This window comes from Tachysurus fulvidraco, chromosome 10, assembly GCF_022655615.1.
Source record: "Tachysurus fulvidraco isolate hzauxx_2018 chromosome 10, HZAU_PFXX_2.0, whole genome shotgun sequence".
NCBI classification, from domain to species: Eukaryota; Metazoa; Chordata; class Actinopteri; order Siluriformes; family Bagridae; genus Tachysurus; species Tachysurus fulvidraco.
Genome location: NC_062527.1, coordinates 20,211,235 through 20,230,755, shown reverse-complemented (window position 1 = coordinate 20,230,755; position 19,521 = coordinate 20,211,235). Strand labels below are relative to the sequence as shown.

Below are 19,521 nucleotides of genomic sequence, written 5' to 3'. Positions count from 1 at the left end.
TACTTCTGCATTTCACTGGCTTCTACATTCACTTTACACAAGGACAATAAAAGTAGAATTAAATGACATTTAAACACCTAAAAAAAAAAATTTGTCTTCCATGCACGTTTATTTTTTTGCATGTTTATATTGAAAGTTAGTTTTTACAACCTTTTAAAATCTTAGTTAACGTTTCTCGATACATAAAAAAAAACCTCAGTCGTATCATTGAATAGTTTTTATTTTTTGTTAATTAATGGAGATACAAAAACAAATCGACAGATCAAAAATTTGTTCACGACATAACAGGATTTCTGTGTATAAATGTGTAGTGTTTATTTAAAGAAAACAAAAAAAACCCTCAACCTGGAAACATGCACAGACTTTAATGTATTTAATGCACAGATTTAATCCCCAAACGATTCAAACTTCCTTTAACCTTCTAACCAAGTCACTCCCCCCCCCGAGCCTCACAGATATCTATCCGGTCGCTGATCCGCTCGAGTGCGGCCGAGCCCGGCTCTGTCCCCGTTTGCTGCAGTCGCTCATGTCAAAGCTCCGTCCCCTTAACGCTGCATGTCGACCTCGGTCACACACTCCGAGCAAGAAAATGTAAAAGGTGACAATAATACGGGTCATTTAACGGGGAGGAAAAAAGTTGAGACGAGAATACTGTTCAATTTAAAACAAAATAAAGATTTGAGTTATAGCCACAGGGAGAGATTTGGGTTTCTTCAGTGATTAATGCAGAGCGGCCGAAAGTGTGTGTGTGTGTGTGTAATGCTGATAGACAGAGCAGTGATTTGGAGCTATTTTCAGTGGATGTTCTCACTTTAGATCAATGGGGCTCGGTGCCACTCGGGGATCGACTCTGCCCTCGCTCCAGGTGTCGCAGCTCTTTAGTGGAAATCTTTTTTTTTTTTTAGATAAAGACGCCGCTGATTCGTTTCCAATGGAGTCGTTTAAAGGAGGCTCCTGAGTTTTATTTTACAATATTCAACACGGGGTCAGGAGAAAAAACAAAAAAGAATAATAATTAAGCCGAAGTTTTAGCGTAAGCGACGATTTCAGGTGGGTTTAAAAATCAGCTAAATACAGAAACTCCTTTTAGTGTCTATAGATCACTGGTTAATAATAATAATAAAAACTATCTGCAAAACTCTCACTTTGGTCTCCGAACTAAAGCGGCCCAGAGGCGGAGTTACTGGAGTTATTGCATGTGATTGTGTGATTAAGGCCGCACGAGTTTGCATAGTTCTGAGACTATAAAACGTTTGAATGTGGAAAATATCAGACAGAACCGAGTAAAAAAAAAAACTAATAAAACATTTCAACATTAGGAACTTAATACAGAGTAGTAGGATTAAAAGTGCCCTCATCCTTTCTTCTTTTAAATGACAGGCGTATAAAAAGGATGAGGGGTGTGGAATAAATAGACGGAGAGAGAGAGAGAGAGAGAGAGAGAGAGAGAGAGAGAGAGAGAGAGAGAGAGAGAGAGAGAGATTTCTAGCACAGAGGAATGATCTCTGAAATTAAAGAGCAGCCCACATGGAGGAATCTACAGCAGTGGTTTAAAGCAGAGAGTTCTGCAGCTACAACATGACTCGCCGAGTTGTGTTGTGGGAATAAGCTGAATCAGGTGTGTGTGTGTGTGTGTGTTTATGAGAGAGAGAGACAGAATATGGTGCTGCTCAGATGCTATCCATGGCCTTGAATTCGCTCAGAGCCTGCACGGGGTTGATGTGCTTCTTCTGAGACGATCTCTTGACTCTGTTGGTCTGGCCGTCGTCCTGCTTCTCGCGCTTCACCAGAGGTTTCTTCTCAGGAGCTTTCATCTTCCAGGAGATGGCCGGCATGTTGAGGTTCTGCATGCCCTGAGACTTCTGGTACTTGGTGGAGGCCACGTATGAAGCCTTGACGGTGGACACCACGGCATTCATCAGGTTCTTGGCTGCTTGGATGAGAGACATGGCGCTGTCCAGCTGCAGGAGAAGACGAGCAGGTGGTTAGGAGCAGATTCACATCTACACTAACAGCTGCTTTCAGATAAAACACCTTTATTATTATTACTAAGAAAAATGAACAGATTCAGGTCTTAGTGCAACATTTTTTCAGTGCAACATTTTAATGAACAGTTTGACCTTCAGATAAAAAAAAAGTCTCACAGACAGAGAAAGACAGACAGACAGAGACAGACACAGACAGACAGAGAGACGCAGACAGACAGACAGACAAACAGACAAAGACAGACAAACAGACAAAGACACACACAGAGACACACACACACACACAGAGACACACACACACACACAGAGACACACACACACACACAGAGACACACACACACACAGAGACAGACACACACACAGAGACAGACACACACACACAGACACACACACACAGACACACACACACACACAGACACACACACACACACAGACACACACACACACACAGACACACACACACAGACACACACACACACACACAGACACACAGAGACACACACAGACAGAGACACACACACACAGAGACACACACACACAGAGACACACACACACAGAGACACACACACACAGAGACACACACACACAGAGACACACACACACAGAGACACACACACACAGAGACACACACACACAGAGACACACACACACACAGAGAAACACAGACACACACAGAGAAACACAGACACACAGAAACACAGACACACATACAAAGAGAGACACAGACAGACAGACAGACAGACACACACAGAGAGAGACACACACACACACAGAGAGAGACACACACACAGAGAGAGAGACACACACACAGAGAGAGACACACACACAGAGAGAGACACACACACAGAGAGAGACACACACACAGAGAGAGACACACACACAGAGAGAGACACACACACAGAGAGAGACACACACACAGAGAGAGACACACACACAGAGAGAGACACACACACAGAGAGAGACACACACACAGAGAGAGACACACACACAGAGAGAGACACACACACAGAGAGACACAGAGAGACACAGACACACACACACACACACAGAGACACACACAGAGAGACACAGACACAGAGAGACACAGACACAGAGAGACACAGACACAGAGAGACACAGACACAGAGAGACACAGACACAGAGAGACACAGACACAGAGAGACACAGACACAGAGAGACACAGACACACACACACACAGAAACACACATACAAAGAGAGACACAGACAGACAGACAGACAGACAGACATTATCCAAACATTGGTTGCATTTTAACATGTAAATCTTTAAGTCCAGCTCAGAAAGAGTTTTCCTTTTGTCTCAGATGAGTTCCAAAAGGAACAAAGGAAATCAAAAAGAAAGAAAAAAACAACAAAAAAGTAAGCAAGGAAAAAAAGTGAAAGTAAAAGGGAAGAAAAAGAAAAACTAAGACAATAATACTAAAGGAAAAAAGAGAAAAAACAAGATGAAAGAAAGACAGAAGTCTCAAACAACCCTGAGACTACATTTCATTCTGAATCCATGAGCTTCACAGGGTCTGTACTGTAATAAAGATAAAAGAGCAGTGTGTGTGTGTGTGTGTGTGTGTGTGTGTGTGTGTGTGTGTGTCCTCTGAAGATCTGTAGAGTAACACAAGGATCACAAACACACTGTGTACTTTTGATCACTAATCTTTACTAAACATGTATTTGAACTTACAGAATAATAATGATTAGATTTCACCAGTTTTATTTTATTTGTTTATAATAAAAACCTTCTGGTGAGTTCCAAATAAATAGCAGTGCTCGTTCTCGGTAGTAGCTGCTTAGATGCGGCTCGATTTATACATTTGTTTATAATGATTCTGCACTATTAAAAAAAAATAAAAATTAGTACATAAAGGAACAAAATGGTGAACGGTGTCATTAAGGTCATCTTGTGTGTCAGTGATGAGGAAATATTTATCGGTGTTTGATCCCAGAGAAGGAGAGCTGCTGGGAATAAACACTGTTGTGCTGAGACTCTTTCAGGTGTGTGTGTGTGTGTGTGTGTGAGGATGGAGGGCACTGAATCTAATTGAGGTCATTAAAGATGAAAGGCGAGGCTGTAACAGGACTAACTCCTCCTGTGTGGTGTTTAATTCAGAGCAGTTGAAGGGGTGAGTGGATTATTACACGGCTTCGTGTCCGAGAGGGAAAAAAAAAAAAAAAAAACATCAAACGTCAGACGCAAAGCCTTCACCTGCTGCTAAACAGTCTGAAGAATTGCGGTGTGTGTGTGTGTGTGTGTGTGTGTGTGCGCGGACTGATCTCGAAGCGCATTTCGTGAATATTTAAGTTTATTAATTCAGAAAATGGCATTTGAAACCAAACGGAGCAACAGATACCATCAGAGAGGAAGAACAACAGAAGAGGTGGCGTCTAATTCTAATTAAAAGAAGATTAGGTGACATTTATGATGGAACGCATTAAGAGGCTTCTTCTCGGTTCCTTGTGAAATAATATTGCTTTGAGGTTATTAAGTGGTGGTGTGTTGTGTTGGGTCACTCACCCCAGACACGACCAGCTCTCCTCCCAGGTTCTGAACTTCAGCCTTCACCTTACTGCAGATGTTCAGCTGGTGACAGTACAGAGCGATGCGCTGCAGGTAGGCCAGAAGATCCTGCTTACACGCTGAGTCAGGACACTGAGAGAGAGAGAGAGAGAGATGGGGAAGGGAGGGTCATTATTTTATTGTTTATCCCTCTGTCAGTATTAACAACAAATACAGGAAAAGATAAACAGAGAGAATCTCTCTCATGTTCTCCTTAGCTCTTACTTTGGTAACACTGTCTGATAATCATGAGCTGAGAGAAGAAGAGAAGAGAAAAGAGGAGAGAAGAGAGAAAAAATGAGAAAAAAGGGAGGAGAAGAGCAGAGCAGAGGGAGGAGGAGAGAAGAGCAGAGGGAGGAGGAGGAGGAGAAGAGAAGAGGGAGGAGAAGAGAAGAGGGAGGAGGAGAAGAGAAGAGGGAGGAGGAGAGGAGAAGAGGGAGGAGGAGGAGAAGAGAAGAGGGAGGAGGAGAGGAGAAGAGAAGAGGGAGGAGGAGAAGAGAAGAGGAGGAGGAGAAGAAGAGAAGAGGGAGAAGGAGAAGAGAAGAGGGAGGAGGAGGAGAAGAGGGAGAAGGAGGAGAATAGAAGAGGGAGGAGGAGAGGAGAATAGAAGAGGAAGGAGGAGAAGAGGGAGGAGGAGAGGAGAATAGAAGAGGGAGGAGGAGAAGAGGGAGGAGGAGAGGAGAATAGAAGAGGGAGGAGGAGAAGAGGGAGGAGGAGAGGAGAAGAGAAGAGATTGAGTCCCATTGATGTGAATGACTGGATGTAAAATAAAGGAGAGGGAGCAGACAGCAGGCCGCTCGCTCTCTTCACAGTGAGATACACATCTAATAGCTCCATGTTTTGTTGGATCAGATCTAGAAAGTGTGAACAAACAGCTTTCTTGTTGGCAGACTAAGTGTTAGAAAAGCCATTTTCATGGCGGTGAAGGACGACACACAGCCGAGCGCGACGTAAAGGTGCCAATTTCCTGGTGACGGCGTGTCATCGGTGTGAGCGCCGGCGTGTCCGTGTACATCAGTACGCCGGCTCTGCAGTCTAATCTAACTCTGACTGCTCGTCTCTCTAACTCTGTACAGCGGCACGTCTCACTGATGAACCCGGTGTGTTGGAGGGAACTGTGGACCGGATTATTACCGCGACCACACGCAAGGGAGAAAAGGGAAAGATGGAGGGAGGGAGAAAAGGAAGGAAAATAAGGAAATCAAGGAGAGAACGAAGGGAGGAAGAAAGAAAAGGAAAAAAATAATAAAAGAAATAAATACATAAATAAAAGAAGTGTACAAAGCAATGAGAGAGAAAAAAAACCCTTAAACATTCAGACAAAAACCCGGTTTCCTGGACAATGGCTTAACTTTGAGAAGGTAATAAACAGTGGAATTAATGTGATAGAACAACAACCCGAGTGTGTGACACTGGAGACTCCTTCCATAAACAGTGTGTGTGAGTGAGTGTGTGTGTGTGTCTCTCTAACACTGAACACATGACTCAATTTAATCAGAGCAGTCCTTCAGCTCGGTCTTTACTGTGTAAACTGTACAGATTCACACTGAGATAATGTGAGAGAGGAAAAGTAACAACCTTCTACACAATAAACACACTGTAAAGACATGTAGAGAGCAAGGAGGAGAGAGAAGAACAGGAGGAAGAGAAGGAGAGAGAGAGAGCACGAGTGAGTGGTGGGGGGTGTGGTGTGAGCACGAGAGAGAGCACAGTTACTTGATGTAAACACCAGCACTGGCACTGGACCATTTTATTTCTTGGAAGTCGTTGCTGTTAATTATAAAAACTTGCCAAGACGCTTAAGGCTTTACAACACACACCATTCAAAGCACTGCAATCTACACACACACACACACACACACTTCACAAGAGCAGTTAAACAGAAATACAGATGTTCCAGCTAATAAAAATGAGCTACAGCAGGGATGAGACCCTCGATTTTAATAGAGCAAATAAATAAATAAATAAATAAATAAATAAAGAGGATTTTATTGATCTGTTTGTTTATCTATCTATCTATCTATCTATCTATCTATCTATCTATCTATCTATCTATCTATCTATCTATCTATCTATCTATCTAGCACATGACTAGAACAGTCCAGTTTCAGTGTATAAATACAGCCCCTATGCCACGGCCCCCTGAAACACACGTAACACTACATGTGTGTAATGTTCATCACGTGTACAGTGTGTTCGTGCTGCTAAGACGTCGCTGGCTGTAGACTAGACGTCATGTGAGGTGTCTGATGTGTGAATAAATCTCTGGAGATTTAGTTCATTTTGTGTTCTGTTCCATTGCGTGATCTCAGATCCTGCAGCGTCTCGTCAGCGTACTGCGACGCCGTGGGTCTGACGGCCGGGGCGCTCATAAAAATGCACGCGTTTGTGTTAAACGGTCCCCGCGAGGACGACTGTTTCCCTCTTCAGGAGGAACCCGGGCCTCAGGAGTGCCATTATGTGGTGTTTGATCGGCCCGCGTGCTCAGTCTTCCCTCACTTTCCCTCCGTTAACTCAAACGGCATTAATAGAAAAGACTAAATTATTTCAATCATGCCGCTGAATTCTTGGCTGTGAATCAGAGAAAGCTCGCTGTGGAGTCGGAGAAAGATCCAGAGAGATTAGCAGAGAGGAGGGAAGAAGAAGAAGGAGGGAGGAAAAAAAAGAGAGGGAATAAAGATAGAGGAGATAGCAGAGGAACAGCGGTGTGTTAAAATGTGCGCTGCTCAGCATGCTAATGAGGGACGGGGCGAGAGCTGAAAGAAAGCGGTGCTTGTGCACATCCACACTGAACAGGAAACACGGCACTGCCTCGTACGACCTCTCTCACACACACACACACACACACACACGCGTCTGTACAGGACACACAACACGAGGCGATGCTTTAGACGCACCAGACCGGTGCGGCTCACGAACACGGCCGGGTTTACTGACTGTACAAGTGCTTTATAAAGCTGGACTGACATCCAGGATGGGCCTGAATTCTACAGGTATAAAATCCACGCTGGATCAGAGACATGAAACAAACTGACTTTCATACACAAGTCGTGTGAACGCCTCATACGGGAACGAGACAAACAGGACGAATCATGACAGTCACAGCTGAGAGGAGAACAGAAGAGAAAAGAGAAGAAAAGAAGAGAAGAGAAAAGGGAGGAGGAGAGGAGAAGAGTAGAGAAGAGAAAAGGGAGGAGGAGAGGAGAAGAGTAGAGAAGAGAAAAGGGAGGAGGAGGAGAAGAGAAGAGAAAAGGGAGGAGGAAGAGGAGAAAAGAAGAGAAAAGGGAGGAGGAGGAGAGAAGAGAAAAGGGAGGAGGAGGAGAGAAGAGAAAAGGGAGGAGGAGGAGAGAAGAGAAAAGGGAGGAGGAGAGGAGAAGAGAAGAGAAAAGGGAGGAGGAGAGGAGAAGAGAAGAGAAAAGGGAGGAGGAGAGGAGAAGAGAAGAGAAAAGGGAGGAGGAGAGGAGAAGAGAAAAGGGAGGAGGAGAGGAGAAGAGAAAAGGGAGGAGAGGAGAAGAGAAAAGGGAGGAGGAGAGGAGAAGAGAAAAGGGAGGAGGAGAGGAGAAGAGAAAAGGGAGGAGGAGAGGAGAAGAGAAAAGGGAGGAGGAGAGGAGAAGAGAAAAGGGAGGAGGAGAGGAGAAGAGAAAAGGGAGGAGGAGAGGAGAAGAGAAGAGAAAAGGGAGGAGGAGAGGAGAAGAGAAGAGAAAAGGGAGGAGGAGAGGAGAAGAGAAAAGGGAGGAGGAGAGGAGAAGAGAAAAGGGAGGAGGAGAAGAGAAAAGGGAGGAGGAGAAGAGAAGAGAAAAGGGAGGAGGAGAAGAGAAGAGAAAAGGGAGGAGGAGAAGAGAAGAGAAAAGGGAGAAGGAGAAGAGAAGAGAAAAGAACAAACAAACAGACTTTCATACACAAGACGTGTAAACGCCTCACACGGGGGACGAACAGAGGAGACAAACTGCATAAGAGACAGAAAGGAAGGAAATAAACGTAAACTGAAAAGTCGTCCTATAATCGTAACATAAGCAAAGTGTAAATTATACATTAAATAGTATTTGGCACCTTAACGGAGCTTCTGATCGGTTTTAATAAAGAGATAAAACAAACCAATAAGTTAAGAACCGATAAATCATTATAGTTATTAGATAAATAAAAAGATTTATACATTTATATAAATTTGCCATCTTTCTGTAGTTTACCAATCAGGGAAAAATTTGATGATTTAAAATAAAATAAATAAAATAAAAAAATCAATAATTTACAATATTGTAGAATCGTCATGCTTGACGGTTCGAGCAATTTTAAGCCCAAATAAACGATACAAATTAAAAAGTAAACAACAAAAAGTAAACAAAAAAAGTAAAAAAAAAAAAAAAAGACATTTTGCACCACAGCGGCTGTTTAATATCCTGATTGGCCAGGAAGTGCTGAAGTGTTTCTATGGCAACAGCTCATTGGCATGGACTCTGTAGCTGAACGCTTTTATATAAACTTTAAAGGTTTTGCGGTGAGACGTTTATTTAGCGATTACAGGAAAAGTCTCTGACGTTGCGACAGACGAGTCGCCACGTTCTGTTGTCATGGCAACCAGACAAGTTTTTTCTTTTTCCTGGTAAAAACATGCATCGTACTCATTATTTTTATTTATTCTTATTTCTATTCATTCTTATTTTTAATTTGGTTTCCTAATTTTTCGTGTGTGTACGTGACGAAACGAAATCTCGACGTGGCGGCGGCCGGGGGTTGGGGGGGGACGGGGACGGGACGGGACTTGTGTAAGATTAGAACGTAATAAAACTCTCGCTTCCACTGGAAGCCTTTCGACATCTCAATTCGTTCACCCAGACAGAACAAACAGACAGCACACAGACAAAAAGCCTACGTTTTGTCAGGACCGGAGCCGAATAAAACGTCAGCCAATAACCGGGAGATAAATGTCAGAAGATCGGAATCAGGAAAGAGAAGTACTGTGTTAATTATGTAGAACATGAGATTTCTTTCATTCTTAATCTCCACCTCTCTCTCTATCTCTCTCCCTCTCTCCCTCCCTCTCTGAGCCCAAATGTGGAGATGAGCCAGATGCAGTTTGATTTTCATAAAGAAAAGAAAAAGATGCAGTCAGCAAAAAAAAAATCCTTTGATGACTCTGCAGTGGTGATTTAAATAAGCACAGCGGCAACGACGTGACCGTGTCTCACTATTAAAAAAAAAAAAAGAAAGGTGTGGGGTGTTTGAACACACACGTTACAGTAGTCCGCTCATTAGCGCCGCGTGTGTGTGAGAGAGAGAGATGGAGTGATTACTATCCCCTACACTGATGCCACACCCCTACGCTCTCCTCCCTACAGAACAATGTTCTTTACACACTGTCCGACTCGCATCGTTTGTTCGTATTTCCTTCACCTTGGTTGTGTTTAAACGCATGTTACGGTGCGTTACTGCTTCATGACAGGACGAGTAAAGCTTTTAATAAGTGATATCAGAACCCAACGTTAGGTAAAGCTCTGTTAAACCCAGGCACTGGTACTGGATGAAGACCCCCACGTGTCGAAGGTGTGACTACAGAGTGCCACGATCCAGAGCTGTAAACTCCTCCTACAAACCGCTCATCCAGGGTTCCTTTATAAAAAAAAAAGTAGCTGTGGATGAATTTTAATCGAGAGGTTTTAAATGTAAGAGGAGCAAAGGGAGCATCGCTTTATGTAGCTAATGCCTTTTATATTACATTTAAATGGCTCTCGGATTTGGAGCGGCTAAACATAAAGCCATCACGGACCATGAAAATCAATCAGGGGGCATTTGGAACAGAGCGATAATCCCTGAGCATTTACTCTGGACAATTATCCCACAGCCGTCACTGTGAACAGAACAGACGCTCACGCTGAAAAATGTCTCAATAGGACTTGACGAATGACTGAAGAGTTACATTAAAAGTGTTCGTCTTAATATCACACACACCGCTCTCATAGTTCTGCTAAATTCTTGAATCTGATTGGTCAGAAGGTGTTGATTAATTCCCTTTAACAGCAGCTCTGCGTCACGTTTATATTAATGCGCTCCATCCTGTGCATCAATCATCTAACTGTCCACATTTAATAATGAATAGATTAAAAACGTTTTGTTAACTGATATGTATATAAATTAAGGAAGGAGTCTCCGGTGCTAGAACTTTAATAGTGGACAGAGTTCTTTTGGCTACTGTTTCTAGCTCCTGGAAGTTTACTTACATTATACAAGATTAAATGTAACTAGAACCCAGAGAGAGTGAGGGGGAAAAAAAAAAAAAAGTGTGTTCATGAATAAATCTGACATTACAGCACTAACTCGGTCTCACTAATGATTTTCCTGTACAAGCAAACAGCAAGAGTTTTATTTCTTAATTTCTCTTCTACGTTCCGTGTTACAGACGACCGGGAGCCGGTTCTGACCTGCGCTTCAGACTGGATAGCAGATGGAACGTTGAAGACAAAGCGGAGACGACGGTTAAGCGGACGGGCTAATAGGAATCCCCCATTCACACCTCCACCAGCTTTCCTGATAGCCCGCACGGAATGGATCGGCCTCCAGAGCACATCGATCCTAAAGCCCCTACACACCCCGGCGAGTGAGCTGACTGATGGCGAGCGAGCCCGTGTGCTGATTTAGGTGTGAGCGAGTGCAAGATAACTGCAACTATACTTCCTATTAATAAATCCATGCATACATCACTGCTGTGGCACTCGCACCTGACCAGGAATTCTAACGCTCTCTTATTAAAGAGGAGAAATCGGTAAACTTCGGTAAACCGTGGATAATTAATAAATAAATAAATCTCTGTCAGCTTGGTTAAATTAAGAGCTGAACGCTTTCATTGGTTGGTTAGTTTGTGAAAGGATCAGCAGCTGCTTGGATACTTTAACCTTATCATGCTGCACTGACTGAACACTGAGCCAGTGGCCTGTGTAGCAGTATCCCTGTGTGTGTGTGTGTGGGGAGGAGATTATTTATAGGACAAGCAATGGAGCTCACGTTTCCATTCTAAAGCTCAATTAGCCGGTGTTATTTGTTTGGCAGCACGTTCAGAGGGACCTGATTGGAGCTGCAGCGTGTAACTCAAATCGTTAATAAACCGCGGAGCCGAACGTCCGTACGGCGCCGACCGGAATCCTGAGGTTCTCCCTTTCATCCTGCTGTAACGCTCGTTTGATTGAAGCCGCTCATTCGGTCTGTCTCTCTCCTTCTGTCACTTCTCTCCACTTATCCGTTTCTGTCAATCTGTCGCTTTCTCTCCCATTCAGTCAGTCTGTCTGCGTCACTGTCCGGTAGTTAGCCTCTCATGATCCTTCAGTCTCTCTCTCTCTCACTGAGATACCCAACAGCTATGTCTCACATACACATGAACACAGGTGTGTGTACGCGTTAGCGTGTTAGTATTCGCCTCGACGCTGCACATGTGGCTGACTATCAGTGTGTGAGCTAAATAAAATCTCAGATGTGGAGCAGTGTGTGCGCTCCAGTGAGGTTCACTCATTATGGTAGATGATGAAGGTTCACGCGTGTGTGTGTTTGTGCGTTTGTTTGTGTGTGTGTGTGTGTTTGTGCGTTTGTTTGTGTGCGTGTGTGTGCGTTTGTTTGAGTGTGTGTTTGTGCGTTTGTTTGTGTGCATGTCCCACAGAGCAGCAGGAAACGTTCCCTTAATGTCAATCCATCTACCTCTCCAAGCAGCTCTCTACCTCCCATCCATTCTATATCCTCTACACACCATCTCTTTCTACACACTTCCATCACTCTCTCTGTACAATCATTTGGATATTCATCCATCTACTTAGTATCTCTCCATCCATCTGTCCAACTATCTATCTATACATTCATCAAGCTCCATCCATCTGTCCATCTCTAAATCCTCACTCTTTATCCTTCTACCCTACTGTCTATATATTGTTCCTTGTCTATCTCTCTTCCTTCATCTCAATCTCTTCCACCATACGAACCCCGCTCGTGGTTTCCCCGCTCGGACATTTAAAACATGACACTCGAATGTTTTAAAACTCTTCTCTCGACGTCCACACTTTCTCCGTCAGGAAATGAGCTTCATTAAAATTCTGCTGGCAGAACGGAGTCATCTGAGTGTGCACCACCTCGGCTGATTGTTCATCTGCACCGTGAGAGAGCGCGAGTGTGAGAACTGAAGGAGCATTTCAGCAAAGCATCGACTTGCCGTCTCTGTGCCGATGCAGGCTGTGTGATAATTACGGTCTTAAACACAGGTGTGTTGGAGTGTGAACCTGTGGGCTGTGGGATGTGCGTGTGTGTGGGGGGTTCTGTGAATGGACGTGTAGATGTATACAGATGTGCGTGTGTGTGTGAAAGCAGGCTGGGATGTTATGTCAATAAATGTGTGTGTGTGTGATGAAGTGCATCAATTAGAGCTGTACATTATGATCTGTGATGAGGTCGTAATTCAAAAACTCAAAAATACGCAGAGAGACGGATGGATGGAGGGATGGATGGATGGATGGAAGGCAGGAACCTGGCACCTTGCATACGTTCGATGTTCTCCTGAGACGTAAATTATAATATTCACAGAGAGCCTTAGCACTACACACTCCATCTGATGCTCCATCCTAGTTTTAAAAAGCCTCTTCTAATGCAGTGTAATGGAACAGAATGATAGAAAGGCATCCGGATGCTTAAGTAAGACGTAACGGAAGACTCCAGGGTTTTCTCTGTAGATCACCGCGGACACAAATCGTATCGTTTCCCTGTAATGAGAAAAGTTTACTGCAAACTCACTTTTAATGGAGTGCTGAATCCCTGCTAGGGGGAAAAAAAAAAAACCCACACACACCGGTGATGTGTCGCTGTGGCGGATGGATACGGTAAACATGGCAGAAAGTGTACGCAAAGAGGAACTACTTTTTAATCACTCGAGTGTTGATCGTCACGTGTTAGACGTCATCTATAGCTGAAACGGATAGTCACGCGTTAGACGTCACCTATAGCTGAAACGGATCGTCACGCGTTAGACGTCACCTATAGCTGAAACGGATCGTCACGTGTTAGACGTCACCTATAGCTGAAACGGATCGTCACGCGTTAGACGTCACCTATAGCTGAAACGGATCGTCACGCGTTAGACGTCACCTATAGCTGAAACGGATCGTCACGTGTTAGACGTCACCTATAGCTGAAACGGATCGTCACGTGTTAGACGTCATCTATAGCTGAAACGGATAGTCACGCGTTAGACGTCACCTATAGCTGAAACGGATAGTCACGCGTTAGACGTCACCTATAGCTGAAACGGATCGTCACGTGTTAGACGTCACCTATAGCTGAAACGGATCGTCACGCGCCGGACACACTGACTGGACACTCACTTGATCAGCGATGGTGCGTCCCAGCTTGTCCATTCGAGACCCAGCCTCTGCGATCTTCTTAGCGGCGCTGATGACGTCCGAAGTGTTCTTCAGTGGCCCTTTTCCCCTGAGAAAACACACACACACACACACACACACACACACACAGTCAGTACACTTTACATCAATCTACGGTCAGTGTGAGAGTCTGCTGTCGGGTCACACTGGCACGTCTCTCACTGATCGCTTCTTCTGATTATAGCTTTGCATTCTGGGAGTGCAGCGCTGAGAATGAGATAAAAATGGAAGGAGGATTATGAGTGCGACACAGAACCAGATGGCGTATCCTCCCAGTCCATCCCTCCCTCTCTTGAGTGTTCTCATTCACTTCCTGGAGCCACTGCCCGGCTCTGTATACACGAGTGCTTGGGTCTGCCCACTCGAGGAACACACCCGAGTGATGCCCAATTATCTGCTCCAAAGAAGGAGTAGAGGGCAAAGTGGTGAAACCTGGACTGCTCTTCAGGCTGAAATGAAAATAAACAAACACCCAGATGGAGAAGGTTCCTCTACAAACGTGTCATGTAAACCCGAGATGATCAGAAGATAAAGAGCACCAGCAGCAGACTGGAGACGAGCCCTGAGCGCGCGCGCACGCACACACACACACACACACGCACAACCCTAATTACACGTCTGATCAAACGCTCCCCACTGGATTTTTACATCATCAGAGCTGAAGAGCTCTCATTAGGCTGCAGGCTGTTTGGGTCACAATAACTAATGTACATATTTACATTTGTAAGCGGACCTCTAATCTCTCAGCGGGTTGAACGATTGGCACTGAGCTCTGGGGTGTTCGGCGTAATGACTGTGGAATGCGTCACTTTCTTCCTTTCCGTCCCCCGGCATGGTTCTAACAGCCTGTAAAGACTCTGCTGGAAAAGCAGTCACCCCTCATCAGCACTGCATTTCACTGTACAGTCAAACCTCAGGCCCTTATTAACCTCCCGACTCCCTCGACACTGCTCAGGCACCACTGTGCCCTCTCACTCATCCATTTTCTCTCCATCTCTCTTTTTCCTACCGACTGGCTCATTTTTTCCCATCCAACCATCTATTACACTCTTCCTGTCTACCTTTCTCTATCTGTTCTGGTCTCCATCTGGCTCACCATCTTTCACTCCTTTATCTCTAGGTCTCACTCCCAAGCCTGTCTGTCCCTCACCGTCTCTCCATCTGGTTGACTAGTCGTCCATCTCTCGCTCTCTGAGACTTTTTCTCCTTGATTACGTCCCTCTCCGGCATTCCACAAAACCTGTCCGTCTGTATCACTCTCCTCATCACACTGTCTTGTCCACCCTTCTCTATCTACCTGTCCACTGCTCTCTCATACACTCTAACTGCATATCTGCCCTTCACTGTCTCCATCTGTCACTCTGACCATCATCTTCCACCTCCTCCACCATCCATCTCTCTCTCTCTCTCAAGTCTTTCTCCTTACAGTCTCAGTCCATCCATCCGTCTGTCTGTCTCTTTTTCCAACAGTCCACCTCTCTCCAACACACTCTTCATTTCTCTTCCTGTCTGTCCATTTCTACTATTGCCATCTGGGGTGTGTGCGTGTGTGTGTGTGTACAAAGTGACCACAGCTCGTTTATCAGATTTCCATAGACTATCACTGCCACCTCTGTACAGCTGCTTTATTTACACGTCTGTGACAGACGACACTGCAGTGTGTGTGTGTGTGTGTGTGTGTGTGTGTGTGTGTATACACACGCCCGCCCTCTCCAGCACATAGATGGAGCAGTGAAACTTGTGTCACACATCCATGCACAGGACTGGAATAGAGCAGATGAAACGCTGGTTACATAGTCATGTGATCTGATCCATGCCGAAGCTTGTTCCTCAGAGTGCTATGTACTCCTCCATCCCACCTCGTGCACTACAAAGTGCTACATCACTAATCATCAGATGCAAAAAAATGACTACACGTGTTAAAAAAAAAAAAAAGAACGAGGGTAATACAAACTGGTGTGTATCGTGTTGTGGCGCTCTGATGGATGACGTGCTGCGCGACATAATAAAACACGACAAACTATTTACGCTGCGATTCTCCTTGAGGAAAAGCTCCTCTATGGACATTCATTATGTTTGTGTGTCTTCTGGCCAAATTAACCGACGGAGGGTGGGGAAAAAACATCTAATCAATTTCTCTCCACTGCGTTAACCTTCACGCTTCAAGGTCAGAGAAGGGCAACGATTCACCGTGGGCTCTGTGAGAACACACCAGGAGCGTCACAGGATCCTCAGTCTCACACACACACACACACCTGACATTTTACACAGGTTCTAAACAGATGTTTAGATCTTTGCTTTCTTTTTCTCTTGTTTGTAATGATGAATGTTAAAGTATTTAACCTACAGCAGAAACAATAAAACTAGCTGCAGCACCTCGGCGCACTCGCTCCACCAATAACACAAGGTTTAATAACCACCACATGACCTCAGAGAGAGAGAGAGAGAGAGAGAGACGAGGGGGAGAGAGAGATATGAGGGAAAGAAAGAGGAGGGTGTGAGAGAGACGAGGGAAAGAGAGAGAGAAGGAAAGAGAGAGAGAAGAGGGAAAGGGAGAGAGGGAGAGAGAGAGAAGAGAGAAAGAGAGAGAGAGAAGAGAGAAAGAGAGAGAGAAGAGGGAAAGGGAGAGAGAAGAGGGAAAGGGAGAGAGACGAGGAAAAGAGAAAGAGAGAGAGAGAAGAGGGAAAGAGAGAGACACACGAGGGAGAGAGAGACGAGGGAAAGAGAGAGAGAGAGAAGAGGGAAAGAGAGAGAACTGAAAGAAAGAGAGACAGACACAAGGGAAAAAGAGAGAGAGAGAGAGAGACACGAGGGAAAGAGAGAGAGACACGAGGGAAAGAGAGAGAGACACGAGGGAAAGAGAGAGAGAGATTGTATCAGTCCAATCCATCTTCAGGAAGATTTAAAAATTGTGGCACTGAAATCATCATCATCATCATCATCAGTTCATCACAACATTGCTGCCATTTCTTTACAGCCCACAATCCTGTGCTGTTAGTGACAGGAAGCTGAAAGGGTGAGGAGACTCCCCAGGCTCATGGGATGACTCTCAGGATCTCAGTCACTGTGTGTGTGTATAACACACACAGAGAGAGAGAGAGAGAGAGAGAGAGAGAGAGAGAGAGAGAGAGAGAGAGAGAGAGAGAAAGAGAGAGAGAGAGCGCGAGAGAGAGAGAGAAATAAATGAATGAATAAAAAGCTGCAATAATGCAGTAATACGTGAGACTGTAAGGAACTAGAGCTCACTGTTCTGCACCGTGAGGTCTTGATCCCTTTAGGGATAAATGAAGCGTGCGGTTCAGTTTAAATTAGACCTCACCTACTGATGAGCACTGCTGGAAATGAGAGGGAGAGAAATGGGAGACATTTCATTAAGCTGGTTTCTGGTTCGTGAAAAGGTCACAATTAAATAGCAACACGCAGGTTCGATTGTGAGTACGTACGTATACACACACACACACACACACACCTATATATAAATAAATATAAATATGTCTGGTTTTAACAGGAAAACAGAGGCGAGCGCTGTGAGAGGAAACTTGCCCTTTTCAGCTTGTTTTGGAAAAATAAATAGCGACGTCACGGTGTGATGAAGCGGAGGTACTGATCCCTCACAGGACGTTGTTCGGCTCCAACAGGAAGTAGATTCGGTAAAACAAACGGTTAGATCATCGTGCTTTGGATGAACAGGCGGGAAGGAGGAGTCAAATGCTGAATCACTGAAGCATGACAAGACACTGATGGGAGTAAAACGCGATACAAAGCGGAGTTCCTATTTACTCCTAAGTGGAATTTGGTCTTTTACAGAAAAGAGATTCCTCGTTTTCGAAGAATGAATTTTGTATTTCGGTAGAACGTCGTATAGAATCCGCTGCGCTTTTCGGTCTAACGGGACATCATCGTGTGGGATTTTAGCGGCAGTTTATTTCACATCTTATGTTTGTCCAGCCTTAAAAATAGGGACTGCTTTTTTTTTACCTGACATGATGCTGGGAGAACTGAAGGAGCATTCCTCAGTGTGTGTGTGTGTGTGTGTGTGTGTGTGTGTACACTGACCTGGTGAAGTCAGTCATCTCCATCATGATCATGCACATCTGCTTGGCCAGAACGATGATGTCATTGCCGCTGTCGTCCCACTTGGAGACCTCAGCATCCAGTTTACTTTTCTCCTCCTGGAAGCTGGCCACCTGTTCTGCGATTTTAGCCTTCTGCTCCTGTGGCAGCTGAGCCATGATGGCCTACACACACACACACACACACACACACACACACTTAGAGAGTGCAGAGAGCAGACGCACACCATAATAACCCCCCACACCCAGGATAAAACAGACGAACAGAAGACAGCAGGGGAAAAATAGACAGACCATGTAATAAACAGACAGACAGGAAGAAATAGACTTAATAAAAAAGACAGACAAGTAGTTAAACAGACAAGACAAAGACCAAAAAAAAAGGAGAGGCAATTAAATAGAGACAAACAGACAGACAGCATAAAAGAGACAGACAGATATAGTAAGACAGACAAAGAGCACGACAGAGACACAGACAGTTTTACACAGAGAGACAGACAGGCTGCACAGCTGATGAGGCTTCCTGTCCTGAACACTCTGTACTGTGTTCAGTAATCAGTCAGCAGCAATCCCAAATCCACGGTCAGATTGTGATCCTGTAGAACAAGCATCAAGCCTCCAGTCCTAATCATCTAAAGTGAGTGTGTTAGACCTTTCCACAGTTGAGGATGGATTTGATTCCTTTAGTCACACACACACACACACACACACACACACACACACACACACACACACACACACACACACACACACACACACGCTATCATTTGGAGAGGAAATAAAGTGCACATTAGGATCCTCGTCTCGATACACACGTTTGCATCACTTGCTCTCCGACTCGGCATCAATCCGGTCTGGATACCGCACTTGAGTCGAGTTATTGCTGGATGATGAAAGGAAAATAATCACACCCCCTTTGCTGTGGGATTCGTCTCGGCGTGAAAGCGGTTGAACGGCTGCCTTTTGCCCTGGCGTTAATTTTCCTCCTGTGCGCCGCGGGGCTTTGAGGAGATAAACAGAACTGGCTGTTTACTTCCATCCTCGTAATAAGACGCAGAAAGGCGGTCATTACCTTTTTAAATGAAGCCGGGATGATTACGAAGGGTGAGATACGCCGGGGCCTTTCGACCGGCCGCCTGCCTCCACATGTTCATATCGCTTTCGTGTTTGCTTTCCATTGTGCGAATTAATGAAGCATTGAACTAGCGCAAGTGTCGGCTAACCGGGACTGAATTAGCGACATCTTTGAGGAAATGAGACTATGGACACAAACTAAAAGCCCGTGTAATGCTGTTTTCTTTTATAGAGTGCGGGAAGCTGAAGTCAGTGTAACTTTGTTTGTATAGCGGTTTTAACAACCGACATGAAATAACGCAGCTTTACAGGAAATCATGAGGGACTCGATAAGTCCTGGGTGACGGTGAGACGAGCACAGGGCCGAGTTTAAAACCTCAGTAAAAGCTGGAACGGTGGGTCTGAGATCAGGTAC

At 44.8% G+C, this 19,521-nt stretch overlaps 1 protein-coding gene across 1 annotated transcript in view; it reads right to left on the bottom strand.

The window, feature by feature from the left end:
- Nucleotides 1–202: 202 nt before the first annotated feature.
- ctnna1 (catenin (cadherin-associated protein), alpha 1) overlaps nucleotides 203–19,521 on the bottom strand; it is an 89,782-nt gene continuing 70,463 nt past the window's right edge. The window contains exons 15-18 of the mRNA XM_047819276.1: nucleotides 18,016–18,197; nucleotides 13,903–14,008; nucleotides 4,514–4,648; nucleotides 203–1,961 (exon numbers count right to left, since the gene is read on the bottom strand). Of these exons, the coding sequence (XP_047675232.1) occupies nucleotides 1,671–1,961; nucleotides 4,514–4,648; nucleotides 13,903–14,008; nucleotides 18,016–18,197 (714 nt within the window). The 3' untranslated portion in view covers nucleotides 203–1,670. The remainder of the gene's footprint in view (nucleotides 1,962–4,513; nucleotides 4,649–13,902; nucleotides 14,009–18,015; nucleotides 18,198–19,521) is intronic.